The following is a 19,919-nucleotide window of genomic DNA, read 5'->3' as shown; positions in this document are numbered from 1 at the left end:
TGGCGTACCCCTGGCAAATCCGCTGTTAGAATAGCACTCCGCCATGTAACAAGCGCGCCTGCTCAGGGAATGTGAGAAGACAGCGAATTCAGCAAGCCCTCAGCATTAGTACCGTAGCTAAAAGTCTAGGCTATTTTTCGCTAAATTCCTACGAACATGTCTTAATCTGCCAGACAAGTGGGTTCCCTTTCGTTCTTTTGGTCGGCAGTTTCACGAGCCCTTCTTATCCGGCGTCATGGAGCCTAGCAGCTACTTATTTAGCACTAGCGTTCCTACTGTATCCCTGTGTTTGAGCTGTTGTGCTGTTATACTCAGCAAGTATGTGTTGGGGTGTCGGAGGACTGAACGAAAAGTGCATCATACATACAAGTCATTTAGCTAAGACTTGCATGTACAGACATTTCCCCCGAGGCAAGTAGGGTGAAGTGCCTTGCCCAAGGACAAAACGTAATTTGGCATGACCGGGAATCAAACCAACAACCTTCTGATTAGAGCCCGACTCCCTAATCGCTCAGCCATCTGACCCCGTATTATGTATTATTATGCAAAATATTGAATGAATTAAAAAAACGAAGGATGTCCTTTTCCTCATGAACTACCAGCATCAAATGTTCATAAACAATATATTTTAAAATATATATTTTTAGGGTTAGGGTGCTGAGAATAAATTTAGGGGTGCTTGAGCCTAGACCTAAAAACGATCTAAAATTGCCACTGAATTGTACCCTCTCTAGTTACATTAATAAATGCATTTCAGGTCAATATAAGATGTGCCCCTAAATGTTCTGCTTGCGCTCCAAAAATTTTCAGTCAGGGGCTACTACTATTAAAAAAAGTTAGTCTGGAGCCCTGTGGTGAGGGGCTGTGTTTGTCTGACCTGAACAAAGTTGTTCTTTTATGATTTTACTTCACGTGATTCTGCATTGAGCTGGTGGATTTGTGGTACACTAGCTTGACATTTTACATTTAACATTATTTAGGTCACCAATCTGATGGAAACACCTTGTTCTGCTTGCAAGCCATTTCTCTGGTTTTCAGCACCAACTGAAAGGCCTTTGGGTTTCTTTTTTACTAATTTCAAACATTACAACTAAGGTATTATAATTCATGACACATGGAAAATGTATTTCCAGCTTTAAAAAAAAAAAAAAAAGTATTTGAATACTAACTTACTTTTGGATATTCGGATATTCAATTAACCACTCTCATCCCTGGTACATAATGCAGACAGGAAGTACATAGTGCAGACAGGAACAGCATATTGGCGGATACCAACCTGTCTCATGAGAGTGGATTTTCCACCCATGTTGGGTCCAGTGACCAGAACACAGGGGGCCTGGCCTGTCACACCACTTCCTGCTTCCTGCCCCTCCTCCTCCTCTCTGCCAGGGCAGCCAATGGCGATGTCATTGGGGATGAAGTCGTCTCCAAAGAACGTCTTGGTGACACAGGGGTGGCGGGACCCACGCAGGTCCAAGAAGGGAGCTGATTGGCTGTCATCACCAGGAAGCAGCACCTGAGGCCTGCTCATTGGTCCATCTCCCCCCTGGCTGTACCGGGTCAGGCTCAAGAGCACGTCTGATTGGAGAAAATTATGTGTGACAAGATGACACTGACCACATCATGGACCGCCTTCAATTTGCATACAGACCTAACCGCTCAGTAGACGATGCAATCAACATAGCCCTTCACTACATTCTGCAACACCTGGACAATCGGAACACCTTTGCAAGGGTCCTGTTTGTGGATTATAGCTCTGCCTTTAACACCATCATTCCTGACTAGGGATGGGCGTGGTTAATCGAATATCCGGATATCCTAAAGTAAGTTAGTATTCAAATACTTTTTTCGAATACTTATGAGCGTAGTTTGATAAAAAAAAAAAGGTTGTATTGAAAAACCGTCGCGTCATGTTGTGAATTCTAATAGTTGTGACGTTAGAAAATGATGAAAACCATCAAAAAAGGTAGGCTACGCCTGCGTTCTGCTGCGAGTCTCCTTTCATTTCATTTGGCGCTACAAGAAGCATAGTGTCCTGGCTAAGCAGTACCACGCAACAACCTCAGTTCCTGCAGTCTTTTCTACGCCGGCCTGCTCGTAAATCGAATCCGTACTAGCCTCTCCCCTGAGCATGTTTACATGCTAATTCTCCTGAATAAAAATGCGTATGACTAATGCAGTTGTGGCTTATTTATTTTCTTACCAGTAGCCATGTAGAGCTAGCGTTATCGGCTGTTTATGTTCGCAATGTGTGGTGGCGCACCGTATCCGATAGGATTCCGGTTCCAAGTTAATATCCAAGTTAATATGCAATATTTCTCCGTGTCTTTCGTTTTTATGGAGGATAGCCTACCCAATGTGTTTAATTTAGTCCAATGTAGCCTACTTTTTATTTCACATAATAATAGACTATCGCTTTTCCGCCAAATTAAGAGCCTACGTCTGAAGACGCAGCGTTTTTTCAAGTTCATTGTCTTTTCGTCATGTTAAATTGATCTTTCATTTGTTTTCTTTATTCAACCCTTAGTTAATCTAATAGTTTAACAGTCCCAATTATTGCCAGAATGTGTGGTGGTTCATGTGTTTACTGTATGCTTTGCGTCACGTCAGGCTAATTACATAACGGAACCACATTAACAAAATAGATTACCCGGATATTCGAAAATAATTTCGGATACTATTCGAATAGTGAAATCAGTTCAAATCTCCATCCCTATTCCCAACCTCCTCCATAGCAAACTGACCCATCTGAACATCCACCCCCTCTCCTGCTTATGGATGACAGATTTTCTCACCAACAGGAGACAGTATGTCAGGCTGGGCCCGCATTTGTCGCAGCCCCGCACAGTTAACACCGGTGCCCCCCAGGGTTGTGTGCCGTCCCCCATGCTGTTCTCCCTGTACACCAACGACTGCTCCTCTGGTGACCCGTCTGTCAAGACCATCAAGTATGCAGACGACACCACCATGATAGGTCTCATCAGTAACAACAAGTCTGCCTACCGGAGGGAGGTTGGCCAGAGTCCTGGTGTGCAGTCAACAACCTAGAGCTCAATGTCAACAAGACAGTGGAGGTGATTGTGGACTTCCGTAAAAAGGTTCCAACACATCCTCCACTTGTCATCAACAACTCTGTCACCGTAGTAGGGCATTTCAAGTTCCTAGGCACAACCGTCACAAACACACTAAAATGGGACAATAGCATCACTCAATTAGTGAAGAAAGGTCAGCAGCGGCTGTTCTTCCTCCGGCAGCTGAGAGGACTACAGGTCAGCCCCCCCCATCATGGTGCAGTTCTACAGGGCTATCATTGAGAGTGTGCTTACATCCTCTCACTCTGTCTGGTATGACTCTGCCTCTGCCCGCTCTAAGGCCAGGCTCCAAAGAGTCGTACGGGTAGCAGAGCGCATCATCGGTTGCCCCCTTCCCTCCCTCAAGGACCTTCACAGCTCCAGATCCCTCAGGAAAGCAATAAAGACCACGGCAGACCCCTCACATCCTGCCAGCAGTCTCTTTAACCGTCTCCCCTCTGGACGGCGATACAGGGCCAGCATGACCAAAACATCACGTCACCTCAACAGTTTTTCCCCCCAAGCAATAGCCCTCCTAAATAGCTCTGACACATGAACTTTATGGCACTTTATTTAACGTTATTTAACATTACTATTGTTGCACTACCTCCACTCTATTTATTTTTACTCATACTGGTACTATCTGTCCTTGTATTGTTTTTCTGTTTTGTCTTGTTGTTCTATTTGTGATGTAATAGCCTGCATGGATAGCCTGACCCTGTCATACATACTTCTTCTTTCTCATATTCCGACTAATTCTAGTCGGAATATGAGTCTGAAAACTCTCCGTTGGGCTGTGAGTATGGGGCGTGTTTCAACCGAACTCGTAAAACAAATGCCTCTTCGCTCAATTGGATAGACCTACAACCAATCAGAGCAACGTAATATGTTGTTTGTTGAAAACAAATTCAACCCAAGGGCTCTTTCGTGACGTTGTTGATTACGTTACTGTTGATCATCTGTCCATGATCATATAAAGCCCGCCCTGGCAATTTCATTGGTCCGCCCAGATCCTGGTTTTATGTAGTTGTTCCCAATACAAGACCCTCCACAATTTTTTTGTGGGCGGGGAGAAGTTGGGCTGGCAGCCAGGCTACTGCATGGAGAATACCAACTTAAATTCCTATCATTGTATACATGGCGAAATAAAGTTGAATTGAATTGATAACCAGCAGGGGCCGAGTGCACCAGCAGGGCTTAAAAAAGTTGGTCTTAACTCTTACGTCGGTCTTAGCTACGTCCAACTTTGTGAATTTACACCAAGTGCACCAAGCTTGACAGACCATGGTCGTAGCTACGCCTGGTCTTAAGTAGGGATGGAGATTTTAACTGATTTCATTATTCAAATAGTATCCAAAATTATTTTCGAATATCCGGATAATCTATTTTGTTAATGTGGTTCCGTTATGTAATTAGCCTGACGTGACGCAAAGCATACAGTAAACACATGAACCACCACACATTCTGGCAATAATTGGGACTGTTAAACTATTAGATTAAATAAGGGTTGAATAAAGAAAACAAATGAAAGATCAATTTATTAACATGACGAAAAGACAATGAACTTGAAAAAACGCTGCGCCTTCAGACGTAGGCTCTTAATTTGGCGGAGAAGCGATTAGCCTATTATTATGTGAAATAAAAAGTAGGCTACATTGGACTAAATTAAACACATTGGGTAAGCTATTCTCGATAAAAACGAAAGACACACATGGAGAACTATTGCATATTAACTTGGATATTAACTTGGAACCGGAATCCTACAGGATACGGTGCGCCACCACACAATGCAAACATAAACAGCCGATTACGCTAGCTCTACATGGCTAGGTAAGAAAATAAATAAGCCACAAGTGCATTTGCCATACGCATTTTTATTCAGGAGAATAAGCATGTAAACATGCTCAGGGGAGAGGCGAGTACGGAGTCGATTTACGAGCAGGCCGGCGTAGAAAAGACTACAGGACCTGAGGTTGCTGCGAGGTACTGCTTAGCCAGGACACTGCTTCTTGTAGCGCCAAATGAAATGAAAGGAGACTCGCAGCAGAACACAGGCGTAGCCTACCTTTTTTGATCGTTTTCATCATTTTCTAACGTCACAACTATTAGAATTCACAACACGACGGTTTTTCAATAAAATGTTTTTTTTTAAATTAAACTACGCTCATAAGTATTCGAAAAAAGTATTCGAATACTAACTTACTTTAGGATATCCGGATATTCGATTAACCACGCCCATCCCTAGTCTTAAGATGCATGTTCTTGTGAAAATGTAAAAGTGTCAATCGTTGCCAAGCAACACACTGTATAGCTAGCCTACATCTCCTTTCAAAACAGGCCATGGATAAAGAAAACCAAAAGAAAAGGCTAATAAATTGGGTGGGGGGGGGGTGGGTATTTTTCATATATACAGCTAGCAAACTAACGTTAGCTAATATCGCTAACTACATAGGCCAACTGAACTTCAGTAAATCCTCAGTATTTTCAAGCTGGCCATTAGTACATTTCTCTTCCACTTGCCCTACAAAAAAAATCCACTTGTCCCGGACATATAATGTTGTTAGCTCTAGTTCAGATAAGTCAGTGTTTCCCCTATGTTGATTTTGTCGTGGCGGTCCGCCATGGCTAAATTTCTGCCGCCACGGTATCAGAAATAGACGGCCTGTCTTGTACAGCCCTATCAGCAGTGATCGTTAGAGTGCAAGTCGGAGAATAGTAAGGACACGCGCTTCACGGAGCAGTTGAGATTGCGTGTGTGCGTCTTTGAGAACTGTAAGTCGTATAACTTATGTTTTCAGTTCATTAAAGCCTGTTATTGTATTAGTCTACAGTTATTGCAAATTTAAGTTAACTGGTGATTTTCATTGTTTGTATTCTTGCCCTGCTAGCATAATTGCATGCCTGTTGATTCGATAGCGATTGCTGCCCTTGCTCACGTTTGTATTTTAGGTGCATTCTTATGCTGAAGTAGTTTTAATTAATAGTGGGTATATTGTTATTATTTGCTAAAGAATGCTTAGCCTATCAAGATCAAATGAAGCCGACAGTGTACATGCTTTCAAGTACCTTGATCGATAGGCTAGGCTACTGACCATTTACATTAAGTGGTTACGTCAATTATTAATTGGCAGCATATTTCTGCCATTTAGAACATACCTTAAGTAGCCTAACTGTATTGCTTTACGGAAAATAGGATAAAAATATATGCAATATTACATTTGTTATTACATTAACCTACTCCAAAATATAGGGTTAGAACTTTATTTCGGCCGAGGGGAGGGGGGGGGATTGGACAGACCTGCCCCCACTGCAAAAAAAAATCCTAGGGGAAACACTAAGTAGTAGAGGCTTCTACCCGTACACTTATCTAGATCTAGAAATAAAAGACATCATGCTAGCTATTGGCTAACTTGCCAGTCCCACCTGTAAATTCCCCCCAAGATCATCCCTAATTAAATGTCATTTCCTATTAGATATCCAGATACAAGATATCCAGATACAAGTAAACTAACGCTAGCTTCGCTAACGACATTGGCTAATTTAACTTTGGTAGTGTATCCAAGCTCTTTGTAGGTTTGTTTTAGATATAATTGTATATGGTCGTGGACAATAAGACAGACGCGGTCTCTTTTCACAACTTGAATTTTCCCATTGCTCTTCTTGACATCGCCATTTGAACAGCCCTCACTGACTTTACCTAATACTCACGTCAGCATCATGCCTACGGCAACTACCAAGGGACAAAACACCCTTGTCCTTTGAACATAGAAAAGTCTGCTACAGTAGGCTATCCTCAGGATTTGCAAAGTAGCTAAACTTATACTATATCTAAAATAATGTTGGATATAGGTACCTATCATTTCATGATAGGTGAAAATGATAACTTGCCTGGGCAGGCCAGTGAGTAATGTGGGCGAGCCAGTGCCGCCCTGGCCCAATACTGGCTACGCCCCTGCCTGACACCCATGAATGTGCGCGAATATGAACAATCTACCAGAATGCGTTTAACAAATCAAATAACAGGTTGGTTAGAATTGTGAAATGTTTTTTGTAGGCCTACAGCATCCATGCTAAAATGTTTTTTGTTGTTGTAAAAAATACAAATTTGAACTAGCCCACAAGGCTGTATTACTTGACTTTCGGGCTTCAACAACGAGTCGATTAAAATCCATTATTAAAAGCGTTGGCAACAAATTTCATTATCGATTCGTTGTGTCGAGCGATTATTACACCACTCAATAGGTCGCAGAGGTTTGAGTAAAAAAAAAAAAAAAAAGTTTAGTTGAGCGCGGAGCAGAGCGGAGGTAGAAGAAAGACCATTGGAAAGACGTTGTTGAGTAACGTTCTGAAACACATGGCGGTGAAATCAGTACGACCTAAAAAGGTGTGTTAATTGACCGAGGTCAATTAAAAGGTGTGTTAATTGACCAAGGTGAAGTTAGTTTCATATTCGACATTCGTCTCACATTTGGAAAACGCTACTTTGCAGCATCGCGTTAGGGACCGGGTGAAAACTACCCATACCATTTTGAAAAATGTAGACTTTTATAATATTTGTATGAATATAAAACCTCAAACAGACACCAGAGTATCTTAACAAAGTCTGGTAATTAAGTTTCAAATAAAATTATAGAAAATTACTTATCTTTGAAAATAGGTTAAACCTTGCAAATCGTAACTTTTTTCAAAATTGTGTCAAAAACCTTATATAAACACCAGATTATTAGAATAAAGTCTGGCCTACTTCCACAACTTTTCAATAAAAAAAAAATGTTTTAAACAAAACTCAAATAAATTGCTCATCTCTGAAAATATAATTAAATCCACGCTAATATTATTAACTTTTTCAAAATTGTGTGCCTGTTTGTGCACATTCTGAAGATTTTTTGTCAGTTCTGTTTTTGAATAAAGGGTTGGAAATTAATGCTTTTGTTTTTTGTATGCAATTCATCGATTAATCTAAAAAGTTATTGACAGATTAATCGATTACTAAAATAATCATTAGTTGCAGCCCTACTTGACTTATACTTTATACCAAACAGAAACACTTTACTTAATACATTTATTAATATATTGTGATATCAATTTTTTTTCTTATAAATGCCATCGCCATATCGGTATTCACGTTCATACCGCCCACCCCTAACCTCCCCATCATCAATTCTAAACATTTATGCACATCATAAAATAAATTTATAATTATTTGCCGAAATGCAGTCGGGAGTGCTGCTGTGTTACGGGATATGTAGGACCAGACTCTTCACTTCGCGTGCTTCATACTGTCATTGTAAAGCTTCAATGTTTCGTGTTTGAATTGTTTTGACGCTGTTACAAATTTGGACAGTCCTGCAGTTGAAGGCCCACAGAATTTACAGTACACGGTGCATTGCTTCGTCTTGGTACCTTAACCATTACCGCCGCCATCAGTATTGCCATGGTAATAATACTTTTGAAACAGGTATTGCCTTGTTTGCCTGTCAATACTACTTTTAGACCTTATGAGGTTTATTTAATGGATAAAACTTAAGTAAACTGCAATGACAACCACCTTTTATGTAGTGAGGAATCTGAAACGATACGAAAACAGACTTTTCAATAGGCTACATGTTGCGTCTTGCCCTGGTGAAAAAGTTTGGCAATACTACTTATACGCAGGGGTTGGCACCAATGACCACTGGTATTCTTTGAGCCACTGTTGTCGAAATTCATAAGTCCGTATCATTCTCACTCACGTCCTCCGTTTGACATGGCGAATTGTCCGCTTCATTTTAACACGTCAGATTTGAGTAGCCTAGCTATATATGCAATTGCTGCGTGCGTTTTATTTTTTATCAATGTTAGGCTACACCATTCCGGGAGGGTGACGGGTGGGGGATCGCAGGGCTGAAGCCAACTTGTGGTGAATGCTCCGAGCACGTTTTAAAACTTATATTTTACACATTACTGTTTTAATAAATGCTCATAATAAATAATAGCATATTGCCTAAAACCTAAGGTAAGGACAAAAATAATCAGTGATACATTTGCAACTCATTAAAAATCAAGGTCGCAATGGCATTTCAAAAGGTCACAACTGCCCAACCATTTTGGTCGCAGTCTACTGCCCTAAAACTAGGGCTGTCCCCGACTAAGATTTTCTTTGGTCGACCAAGACTCGATTAAAACGTCTGAAAATCGACTAATCAAAAAAAAAAAAAAAAACTACAGACATTTTCTCGATCTGACTCAATGGCTGCTGGACATTGCAGATTCAGCCTAATAGCCTACTAATAATAAGACTCTTATCACCAGACCTGTAACCGAATGGCGATGGTATTTAGCATCTCTTACAATGTACTACAAATTAAAATGTTGTTTGTTTGACATGCAAATCATCAGAGCGCGCTTATCACTGCCTGAACTTGCAGCATGCAAACTTATGTAGAAGTTGAGTGGGGAACGGTGCAACAGAGAAAGATTTTGTTGTCTTGGCCGGAGAAGATAATGTCCTTTTTGAGTCACCCGGTACTTATGTAAATGTACTTTAATGAAATGCTGCCAAACCACACATTTCTTTGCCATTTTGACTAATAACACAGACAAAGTAGGCTATGGCAGAGTTTGTAGTTCTGTAGCCAATTGTGCTTGTGCCGTGTGCAAAATACCAAACAAAAACAAAGAGCAGATTAACGAAAGGGACAGTAACAGTAACACCTTTTCTTTTAAATTATATATTTTTGCTTCATTTGTCTTAAATAATATAATCTACAATTTCTGTAGAACATTTTGTTAATTCAGAAATGATGACACAAGCGGGAATCTCACACTGCCATACGGCAGCTCGAAAAAAAAAAAAATCTTAGTCGACGAAGAGCATATCGACCAGAAAATCGACTAGTCAACCGAGTGGGGACAGCCCTACCTAAAACATACATTTTTGTAACAAGATTTAATGATCTATATTTTAAGTATATTCACTTTTATTTTATTCTACATTGTTTACATATTTCAGCCCCTTAGTATTAGTTAGACTTTGTACGCTACTTTATTTATGATTCTTATGTTTAATTTTACATTTACATTTACATTTAGTCCTTTAGCAGACGTTCTTATCCAGAGCGACTTACAGTAAGTACAGGGACATTCCCCCCGAGGCAAGTAGGGTGAAGTGCCTTGCCTAAGGACACAACGTCATTTGGCACGGCGGGGAATCGAGTAAATCACAGCACTGCACTCCATTGGATTATAAAAAGGACACCTGCAAAATATGAACTTTGCAGAGTGTTCAGTTCTCGAGATAATCGTTGTAAACTTGCTGCCCTAAAATTCCATAAAATAAATACACAGGCAGATAGACACAGAGATTCCTGGCATTATTATAGATGTTTTCCTCTTTCTTTTAGGGGAGCAGGAGGGTCCACCCCCCGAAACAATGGTAGGAAAACACCATTACCATACCCAGTATAGCCACACACATACACACCATCTTACCCAGTACAGCCACACACATACACACCATCTTACCCAGTACAGCCACACACATACACACCATCTTACCCAGAACAGCCATGCACTCCACTGCGGTCTGCCAGTCCCTGTAGTTCTTGTCAAAGTTGTAGAAAAGCCTCCTCATGCAGTCCTTCAGTGCAGCGTCCCTCTTCTCCTCCTGACTCTGCAGCTCCCCAAAGAGACGCTCAATTTCACGGGTCCAGTAGCGCTTGCAGCCCTTCTTGGTGGACTTCACCTCATACTCCTCCGGCACGTTCCTCTCGGCCACACTGTCCGGGACCTCCATCTGGTAGCGGTTGCGCCCGGTGCCCCAGTAAGCTAGGCTCCGGCAGCCGAGACGCCTTCGCTGGCGCTCCAGGTAGGCCTGCAGCTCAGCCTCGCAGGCCTGGATCCCACTCAGCGCCTGGTCATACTCGGGGTCGAAGCCTGTCTTGGGCGTGATCACGCCGGTCGTGCGTGCCTTCTGGTGGTCGAACGCAGTGTCCCAGCGTTTCAGCTCTAAGGACAGGTCTGGGAAGAGGCCTTCGCCTCTGTCGGACCTCAGGCTCAAAAGCTGGCGCAGCAGTTTGGACTGAGAGCCATCTGCGATAGGTGCCAGAACTGACGTGACCTCCTGCATGGTCTTGAAGCCGTCCAGCGCAGACAGGAAGTCTGCGATCTTGCGCTTGCTGTAGGTGACCTCCTCATAGAGCACGGCTCTGGAGTCGGGGTGCTCCGGGCCCTTCAGAGGCGAACCGATGCTGTGGATCTTACTGAGGAGCCTCTCCAGGTCTGGAAGCTTCTTCAGCAGCTGCGAGGCCTCCTCCGCGGGGCCAGCCGCCCCCATCAGGCCCTCCAGGGCATCCAGGCGCTCCTCGATGGCCGTCGGGTTGCAAAGCGGAGCGCAGAGCCATTGCTTCAACAGCCGCTTGCCGAAGGGCGTGGAACAGGAGTCCAGGCGCTGCAGCAGCGAGCCCTCCACGCCACCAGAGCCATTCTGCAGGACCTCCAGGTTGGCCAGCGTCACCCCGTCCAGAACTAGACGCTGGCGGGTTTGGGCAAAGAAGTTGCTCGACCTAGACGCCTTCTCTAGCTCCACGTCCACTGGAATGTACTCCTGGAAGTTGGCCATGGACAGCAGCTCCTTGTCCACCAGGCACTTCCTGAGGTAGAAGATGCAGCCTCCCAGAGCAGACAGAGCCAGCTCGTACCCCTCCTTGGGAGTTAGGCCCAGAGAGTCTCCCTCAGAGGTCATGAAGCTCAGCACAGACGGCAGGCTGACTCCCTCCTGCGTACTTTCTCTGAAGTAGTCTTCTTCAGACAGCTGCTTCAGAGTCTTCTGGGCATCCCAGAACTGGCTCCCTGCATTTAGCGGCTCTTGCATGGCGGAGCAGAGACAGGACTTGAGGATCTTGCGAGTCTCGGTCGACGGGTTCCCCTTCTCAAACAGAACCTGGGCCGGGGCGTAGCGCGCCACCAGGGTCCGGAGCCGCGAGCAGTGCCTGTCGTCCTGGAACTGCCCCACGTGGAACACCCCTACGGACGTGTCCACAAAGCTGACCCCGTAGCAGCGCCCGGACGCCTCTGCCTTCTCCTTCAGGCTTAGCAGGAATGAGCTGTGGCTCTCAGCCGGGGCCCCGTCCAGCACGCTGTAGGTCTGGGTCCCACGCGTAATCACCCTGCACACCTCACGCCGCACCACGCGGTCGAACTTGGTGGGCCTCGCCATGGCTTTGCAGCGGGACTCCATCATCTCAGGAGTCTCTGTCTGCTCCACGCGGGCCACCTTGTAGCCCCTCTGGACCAACACATCAGAAAAGCGCCCAAAGCCGATCTCGGGGAATCCAGAGTGGGCCCAGGAGCCCTTCATAAAGGTGAGGTTCAGCTCGTTCACGCCAATCACAGCGTCCATGTGGTACATCTCGTAGAACTTGCCCACCTTTCAAAAAAGAAAAAAAAAAAACATGTAAAAGGAGAAAGAAGGAAGGAGAAAAAAGGATGCAAAAGTCCCTCATGGTCCAAACAAGTACTTTTCAGATGGAGCAAATCAAGAGGTCCCATGTTCCACACCTCCCTCTACGCTGTAGGTCACTTTGAATAAAGCTAATAAAAGCTCAAATCGAATGAATACCTTTGTACTACATGAAACAGTACTCTAAACTAGTATATTTAATGTCTTACTAATGCAAGTGATCAACGCAGATGAGTTCTAAGGATATACCCTGTAACGGTCTCACACCCACCTTGTAGAAGAGAACGGCGTCGAACATCTCGGCCTTCAGCTGCCACCAGCGCCGCATGCCTGGCGTGGTTTTGTTCAGGAAGTCCTCAGGGACGTACAGGGTGGTAGGGTCGTACTCCTCGTCCGACTGTCTCCTCTTGCAAGCGTCCTTCTTCCTCCCCGCCTGCAGCCACTCCAGCTTCTCGTGGTCCCAGACGCCCCCCTCTGCCCCCCCCGCCGGGCCTTCCACGCCGTCGGGGGCCGAGAGGGCGGCGGGGCGGGTCTTGGTGCTGGCCATAGGGGAGGCCCTGCTGGGGCCCTGGGGGGCCCGGGGTTTGGCCGTGGCTGAGGGCTGCTCCACAGGGCGTTTACGCTTCACTGGCTTGATGGGGCTGTCCGGTTCACTCTCCATTTCCTCTTCAGTGCTGCTCACCACAGCCTCCTCCTCCTCATCCTCCTCCTCCTCGCTGCTCCCTGTCGCCTGGTCTGGTCTGAACTCCTCCTCTGAGCCCTCGCTCTCCGAGGCCACAATGATGCGCCGGCGTTTGGGCTTGTTGCCCTGCTGCACGGCAGCACGGGAAGAACGCCGATGGGCCTTGGCTTTCGTCTCCTCCTCTTCCTCAGACAGAGTAGACTTATCCAGCTGTGGAAGTACCAGTACAGGAACATGAACGTTTCAGAGGATTATCACGTGTGGTTTGTTACTCGTAATGCCATTGTCCAATAAATCAACTCCAACTGCACTGTAGCCCTTTAAGGTCACAAACTGCTGTTAAAACCAGATGTCCTGACCTCCATGTCCTCCTCCTCTTCCTCGTCAGAAGGGACGTTGCAGATGGGCGTCTGCAGCCTGGCCTCAGGGCTGTGGGCAAGGACGGCGTCGGCCAGCTCCATGGCCCTACGGATCACAGGCTTTCCACTGAAGAACACGCCTCCGACCTTAGTGTCACTGCTCTCGGAGCCTGGGGGGAGGAGAGACGGGGGGCAGAGGTAGATTCAACAGACACATTCAAAGATCCCTCAGCCGCTGATAAGACTGTTGCTACACCACATTACCTGATACACACTCAGCTGCAGTTATATCATTCATATACATTTTGAATCGTAATTAGTGTTTCCCAGGGTTTCCCGCAGCACTTTTCAGTTAAGGCGGCCGCCTAAGCAACACACGCCTGCCGCCTTAACTATTGTTTTTTTAAACAGCAATATCCGCCGTGTTACTCTGTCCTGTTTTCTCCCTTCCATTCCAAAACGGCAGTCTCCCTTTTCTACAAAACGCATTACTCTATCGCACAAACTAGCCCCCCCCCCGCCCCCATTTTTTGGCAACTAGCCACCAATAAAAAATAAATAATTGACCGCCACAAACTTGTTTTTTGTTATTGTTATTAACTATTTGTTGTTACTGTTTAACATGGCAAATAAAAACATTTAATTGTAAAGTTGCATGCAGTGCATCGATTTGCTCAGCCCCTTCTTGCCCGCTCACGTTCTCTCTCTCTCTCACTACAACAGACCCGTCTGTGAACAGCCCTCCTGAGTCAATGAGCAGGACAAACTTCGGCAGGAGAATCAATCCGGAGTTTACGAAGATTAGTATCATAATTCTCTGCACAAATGTATCCAAAACTGATTAATTCAAGTTAAATATAATAATATTCAGTTAAATACATTCGGCAAATATAACAATATGAGTCCAACGTAACGTTTATATTACGCAGACCCTCCAAGAATTCGCAATGTTGCGATCGCACCAATTCACGCAAATTCAACGATTCCCCGCAAATTCAGCGCAACATTGCAATTTTCACCACAATTTTCCCGCAACTTTGACCAATCATCGTCGTCTCCCACAACTCTCTCCAGGAGGGGTTAAATCCAGTGTTGCGCCTGAATGCATTCATTGAACGAAAGTTCATGATCTCATTCATAATTTTGGTGAACGTGAACTGAACATACTGTATTACTGCCTGATGAACGATACTGTGAATGCGTTCATTCTGGTGTCTGTGAACTCTTTCACTCTTTAATTTCGTTCAATAAAGTGCCAGATTTATAGAGACTTCCAGGCGAAAAACACACCGTTAACAGTCCTGTATCCAGGGGTGCCCAACCAGTCAATTGCTGCGTGTGTTTCTTCTACTGTCTATGCCTGGCAAGCGTGAGCGCCGAAGTTGCATAGAGGCCGAGAGCAGTATTGCAGACAGATAGAGATACAATCGTTTTTGTAAAAAAAAAATATGGAGATTTCCTCTCACTTCGATGCGTCAAAGTTGGGGGCGGGGGGGGGGGGGGGAAGTAGTGCTCGTTGTGTATAGCATGCCACACTATCTGATTAAAATGATTCTCTTTACCGTCAGTGCTCGCGCAAGACAGTGGAACGTAAAGGAGATAACCTTTCCAAAACTTGTAAGGGCGTAATAGTTTGTGAAAGACCCAGCGAAACATATCCGACGAGGCAAAATCCCGGACAATTTCGGAATCCCTGCCGGACGCGTTTTTTAGGTCTCGAAAAGAGGACATGTCTTGGTAAAAGAGGACGTCTGGTCACCCTAGTTTTATTCTTTAATGAATGTCTGTTAATTACTTATTTTTCAACCAATAACTCATTTAAAATGACAAAGAGGGAAATTGGCAACTTTTTATCGCAACTTTCACTTGCTCCCACAATTTAATTGCAACAAACACAGAAAAAACACAGCAACTTTCATCACAACTTTTTGGAAAAGCTCCAGCGAAATCAGGAATTTTTGCCTGCAACTATCACAAAAAAGGCCCGCGAAAGCCTGGGGGACTGATTACGCAAAGTTCCAAAAACTATTTTGTAGGGGTGGGAATGTTTTGGTATCTCACAATTCTAATCGATTCTTGAGGTCACGATTCGACTAAAAATCCCTTCACATTTTTTGATTCTCAATTCTCAAATTTTGATTCAATATATGCTTACCAGTGTTTCCCACACAGACTAATTTGTGGCGGTGCGCCACAGGATCAACACCGGCCGCCACATTTTACGTTTTGTAAAAAAAAAAAAAACATTATTTAGGTTAAAACACGCAGCGTATTCGTTCAGTTGCATTTTCTTTCCCTGCTCTCCCTCCGTCTCTCTGTCACTCAAGCGTCTTCCTCACATACACACTCGATCACAACGTCAGCAACGACAAATACCTATGCCGTTCTAGTAAAAACAACAGCTATATCAGCGAGCCTTCAGCATTAGTGCCGTAGTTAAAAGTTTAGGAAAGTTAAGGCTACTTTTTGCTAGATACCTATGAACATGTCTTAATCGAAGGTTCCCCTTCGTCTTTTTGGTGAGAAGTCGCAGGAGCTAGCTACTTACCCGGCATCATGGAGCCGACCAGATAATTTAGCACTAGCGTTGCTACCTGCTTATGCAAAAATTATTTGTTAGTTGTTGTTGATTTTGTGAAGGTGTGAATCATTTTGGATTCATATTTAATATAATAAAATTCTGTCACAAATTATTAACGAAGGAATTATTTTGAACCCCCCTATCTGACATGAAACAACCCCCACCCCCCCACCACAAGTGGGAAACACTGCTAACAGTTAATTCCAGTTTGCTGTTTAGTGTAAAGGCCAATTTATCCGCACACAGGGAACGCCCTCTCCGACGAGGGGAGCTCTACGTGCACCTCCTGATTTTCCTGATTATCCGTCCGTCTCATTTTACGGATACATCTTGGCTGTGATTGGTCCGTATTAAGAACCGCTTGCGTCAGTAAGTTTTTACAAACATACTTCAGCTAAACAGTACATGTAAATCAGCATCTGAATTAAAATATGACGAGAATAGGGCAGTGTACTTGCTGAAAATTAGCTTATTTTATTGATAAAACTATTAATTTGTAGATGTGCTCCAACTTTTCGATAACCTAGGTAGCATCGCAGTGCAGTGCCTCCCTACTGTTCTGGCGGTGAATTGCTTTCAGCACGCAGAGCCGTCGGAGTAGTATAAATTCAACCAATCCGTCCGACTCTGTGCGTGCGTCTGTCCGCAACGGAGTCGGAGAAGTATAAATCGGCCTATAATTGTTTCTATTTGATACCCCTATTTTATACCCCTGATTCTGCAATTCATTGTTGATAGCTTTAATCAGATGTGAATTTAGAATCTAACAAGCTATATCTTACAATAAACTTGAAGTAAAGCTGGCTATCCGGCAGGGATTCCAAAATTGTCCGGGATTTTGTCTCGTCGGAAATTTGTGTTTTTCTGGGTCTTTCACAAACTATTACGCTGAGGGTTGCCAACTTCCTCAACCCCAAATGAGGGACACTTTCTTCCAGGTGCGCGCGCGCATGCCAATAGCTGACCAACAATAACGGAAATTGCAAGCTTTCATTAGCCATACCATAAACCTACTAATTTCAGTGTAATTTGGGCCAACCACTACTGTACTCGCTTGGATGTATTGTTCATAGTAATAGTCAATTATTACAAGTTTCTCATTTTGACACACGATAACGCTCACCTCACCAGTGGCCAGTTCACACTGTCACGAACAAGCAACAACCGTGTCCCATAGCAACGTTTGCGTGAGTTTTGGCGAGTTTACAGTAGCCTGTCATTGGCCGGCAAGGCTGTGATTGGAATACGGGACTGGAGCTGTTCCTGACGGGACAAACCAAAATCACCCATAATTCGGGATGTTCCGGACAATTCGGGACGGTTGGCAACCTTAATTACCCCATTCATGTTCAGTGTTACGAAGCAAGTTAGCTGGTAAATTGATCAAATTACTGCATTATTTTAAAACTATTATCAGCTAACTTGATTCGTAACACTGAACATGAATGGGGTTGAACGTAGCAAAATACAATGTTTGGGACTATAGGTCGCAAATGACACGCTTTACTTCTGCTTTCTTCAATGGAAGTCTATGGAAGTGTCCCAACTCTCTTTTTATATGGCTCTGGGTCTATCTAGCTTTGACTACCAAGACTTTTAATCCGTGGCGTGCTTACATAGTCTATAATGTCCCAGTATTTTAAGAAAATATGAACTAACTATATACACTATTTGTTCTAGTTCTATCAGAGTGAAAGTTGCTAGTTGTCTAACATTAACTGTTAAGTCAGTGGCGTTGTTAGACATAAAACTGTACTGGGGCATAGGCCCCTATTCATATCCCTTCTTCCAAGCTTGTTGCGCACAATGCACTATTAGGCTATAGAAACTCCCCTCGCTCAACCCACTATATAACAGTTCAGGGATGCAAGTTTTGATTATCAGCTTTGACAGGGACATCTATAGTTAATGCAAGCTTTGTGTTTTCGGTTTGTCCAAACTTAAACTTTAGATCTTACTGGGGCACAGCAGATTTATACTGGGCACATACCCCTGTAAAAAGGGTCTATTGATGTCCCTGTTTTTTTTTTTTATGTTTAATAAGCGAATAAAACAATTAAAAAACAGGTCTGTACACACACACCTGTATATGATATAGCTGTACACACACCTGTATATGATATAGCTGTACACACACCTGTATATGATATAGCTGTACACACACCTGTATATGGCCGGAGGTACTTGGTGCTGACCCACCCGCGGGTCGGCGGCTCATCGAAGAAGTGCACGTGCAGGCGCTGGTCCTTCCCCCGCCCGCGCATCTGCTGCCCGCTGAGTGGCTGCGGCACTACCATGCACGGCCACCAGGGATGCCCTTCCAGCTTGGCCCACACAAGAGCGCCGCCGCTGAAAGGACATGCCGGGCTGGAAACACTAATAACACACATGTATTTAGCTGGAGCTCTGATCCTCAACAGAGAAGATTCAAACCTGCGGCTTCTTGATCTGTAGTCTAATGCAGATCCCCCTCCTCTCTTCCTGAACCTCTGGGCCCAGTTGTTCAAAAGGTTTAATCCGGATCAGAATTATCTGGGATTTGGAAATCCCATGTTTTGCTATCCAGGATCAAGTCATCGATCTTACTTTTGAGCTGGTTTTTCAAAACAACATTGGATTGGATCACCCTGATCCAGATACAAACTTTTCAAGATTACCAAATTAGAATTCCCAGTGTTATAAATGGGACAACATATAACAATGTAGGCTTTTTGCTATGTAAAGAACAGGTTCAATAGCCAACATGGGGGTCACGTGTAAGTGTTTTGAGACAGAAAAAGGCTAAATAAAACAATCCAAACAGTCAGAGCCATCATCTGACCCGCAAACAAATAAAAACAAACTAACATTCTTCATAATTGCAATGTGAATATTTTGAACATGCGTTTCAAAATCAGAAAAAGGCTAAATATCCAATAGTTTCTTCTAGTTTCTTTCAGAATTTGTCTTCGGTTGTGCAGACCAGCTTGTTGTTCAGAAGTGAACGGATTTCGGCTATTGGATTGGATCAAATCTTAAAAATGTGTTGTTCAAAATAAAAAAAGGATTCTGAAATTGGATTAGATCACATAATCCAGGATTGGTTTTGATCTGGATCAACCCTTCAATATGTGTTGTTCAAAACTTTTTAGTAAGATTGGGATACCTTCGATCTTAAAAACGAGATCATTCTGATCCAGGGTTTTTCCTGCATAGAGAAAACGCGCGCCTATAAAAAATCCTGAGCGCCTAAGGCAAAAAAGGTAGTCAGCCTTGAAAAAAAACAAACAATAAAATCTGTATTCATCACACGTGCAATGCATGTCAGGGAATATGTTCTAAATAGTATGTTTCAAGTAGGCTTCAGCCGAACCCTCGTTCCGTTTTGATCAATAGTGATCGAGTTGATAAGCGTGTCTTGTAGTCTGATCAATACGCAACTGTGAGGTGCGCAAATGGACAGAGCGGCCAGTAAACTGTCGTTCCGCTGCAAGGAAAAAATAAAAGGAAATTGCAAAACACCTGGGAATAAATACATTGAAATACATTCAAAAATATATAAAGTTCTATATGCTCGCAATAACTTCTATTGGAGCCATCATCGCAACTAATCACTCGTGCAGTGCATGTCCGCGAATATGTTTAAGTACAGCCGAACCCTCATTCTGATTATCAAAAATAATCGTGTTGATAGACTATCATGGCCTTGTCAGATTCTTCTACCAGGGGGTCAGCAAAAAGTGGGGGGTGAAATGTTCACAAGCGGAATGTGACCTCTGCAACTAACTGCCTCCCCTTAGCTTAGTTT

At 43.9% G+C, this 19,919-nt stretch overlaps 1 protein-coding gene across 1 annotated transcript in view; it reads right to left on the bottom strand.

Annotated features, from left to right (window-relative positions):
* msh6 (mutS homolog 6 (E. coli)) overlaps window positions 1–19,919 on the bottom strand; it is a 33,025-nt gene that overhangs the window by 8,696 nt on the left and 4,410 nt on the right. The window contains exons 2-6 of the mRNA XM_084666993.1: window positions 18,297–18,508; window positions 13,552–13,721; window positions 12,782–13,402; window positions 10,608–12,477; window positions 1,277–1,578 (exon numbers count right to left, since the gene is read on the bottom strand). Coding sequence (XP_084523119.1) covers window positions 1,277–1,578; window positions 10,608–12,477; window positions 12,782–13,402; window positions 13,552–13,721; window positions 18,297–18,508 — 3,175 coding nt within the window. The remainder of the gene's footprint in view (window positions 1–1,276; window positions 1,579–10,607; window positions 12,478–12,781; window positions 13,403–13,551; window positions 13,722–18,296; window positions 18,509–19,919) is intronic.

Source organism: Hypomesus nipponensis, chromosome 11 (genome assembly GCF_054491055.1).
Source record: "Hypomesus nipponensis isolate SF chromosome 11, ASM5449105v1, whole genome shotgun sequence".
NCBI lineage: Eukaryota > Metazoa > Chordata > Actinopteri > Osmeriformes > Osmeridae > Hypomesus > Hypomesus nipponensis.
The sequence above is the reverse complement of the archived record's forward strand: the minus strand, read 5'-3'. Positions and strand labels throughout refer to the sequence as shown.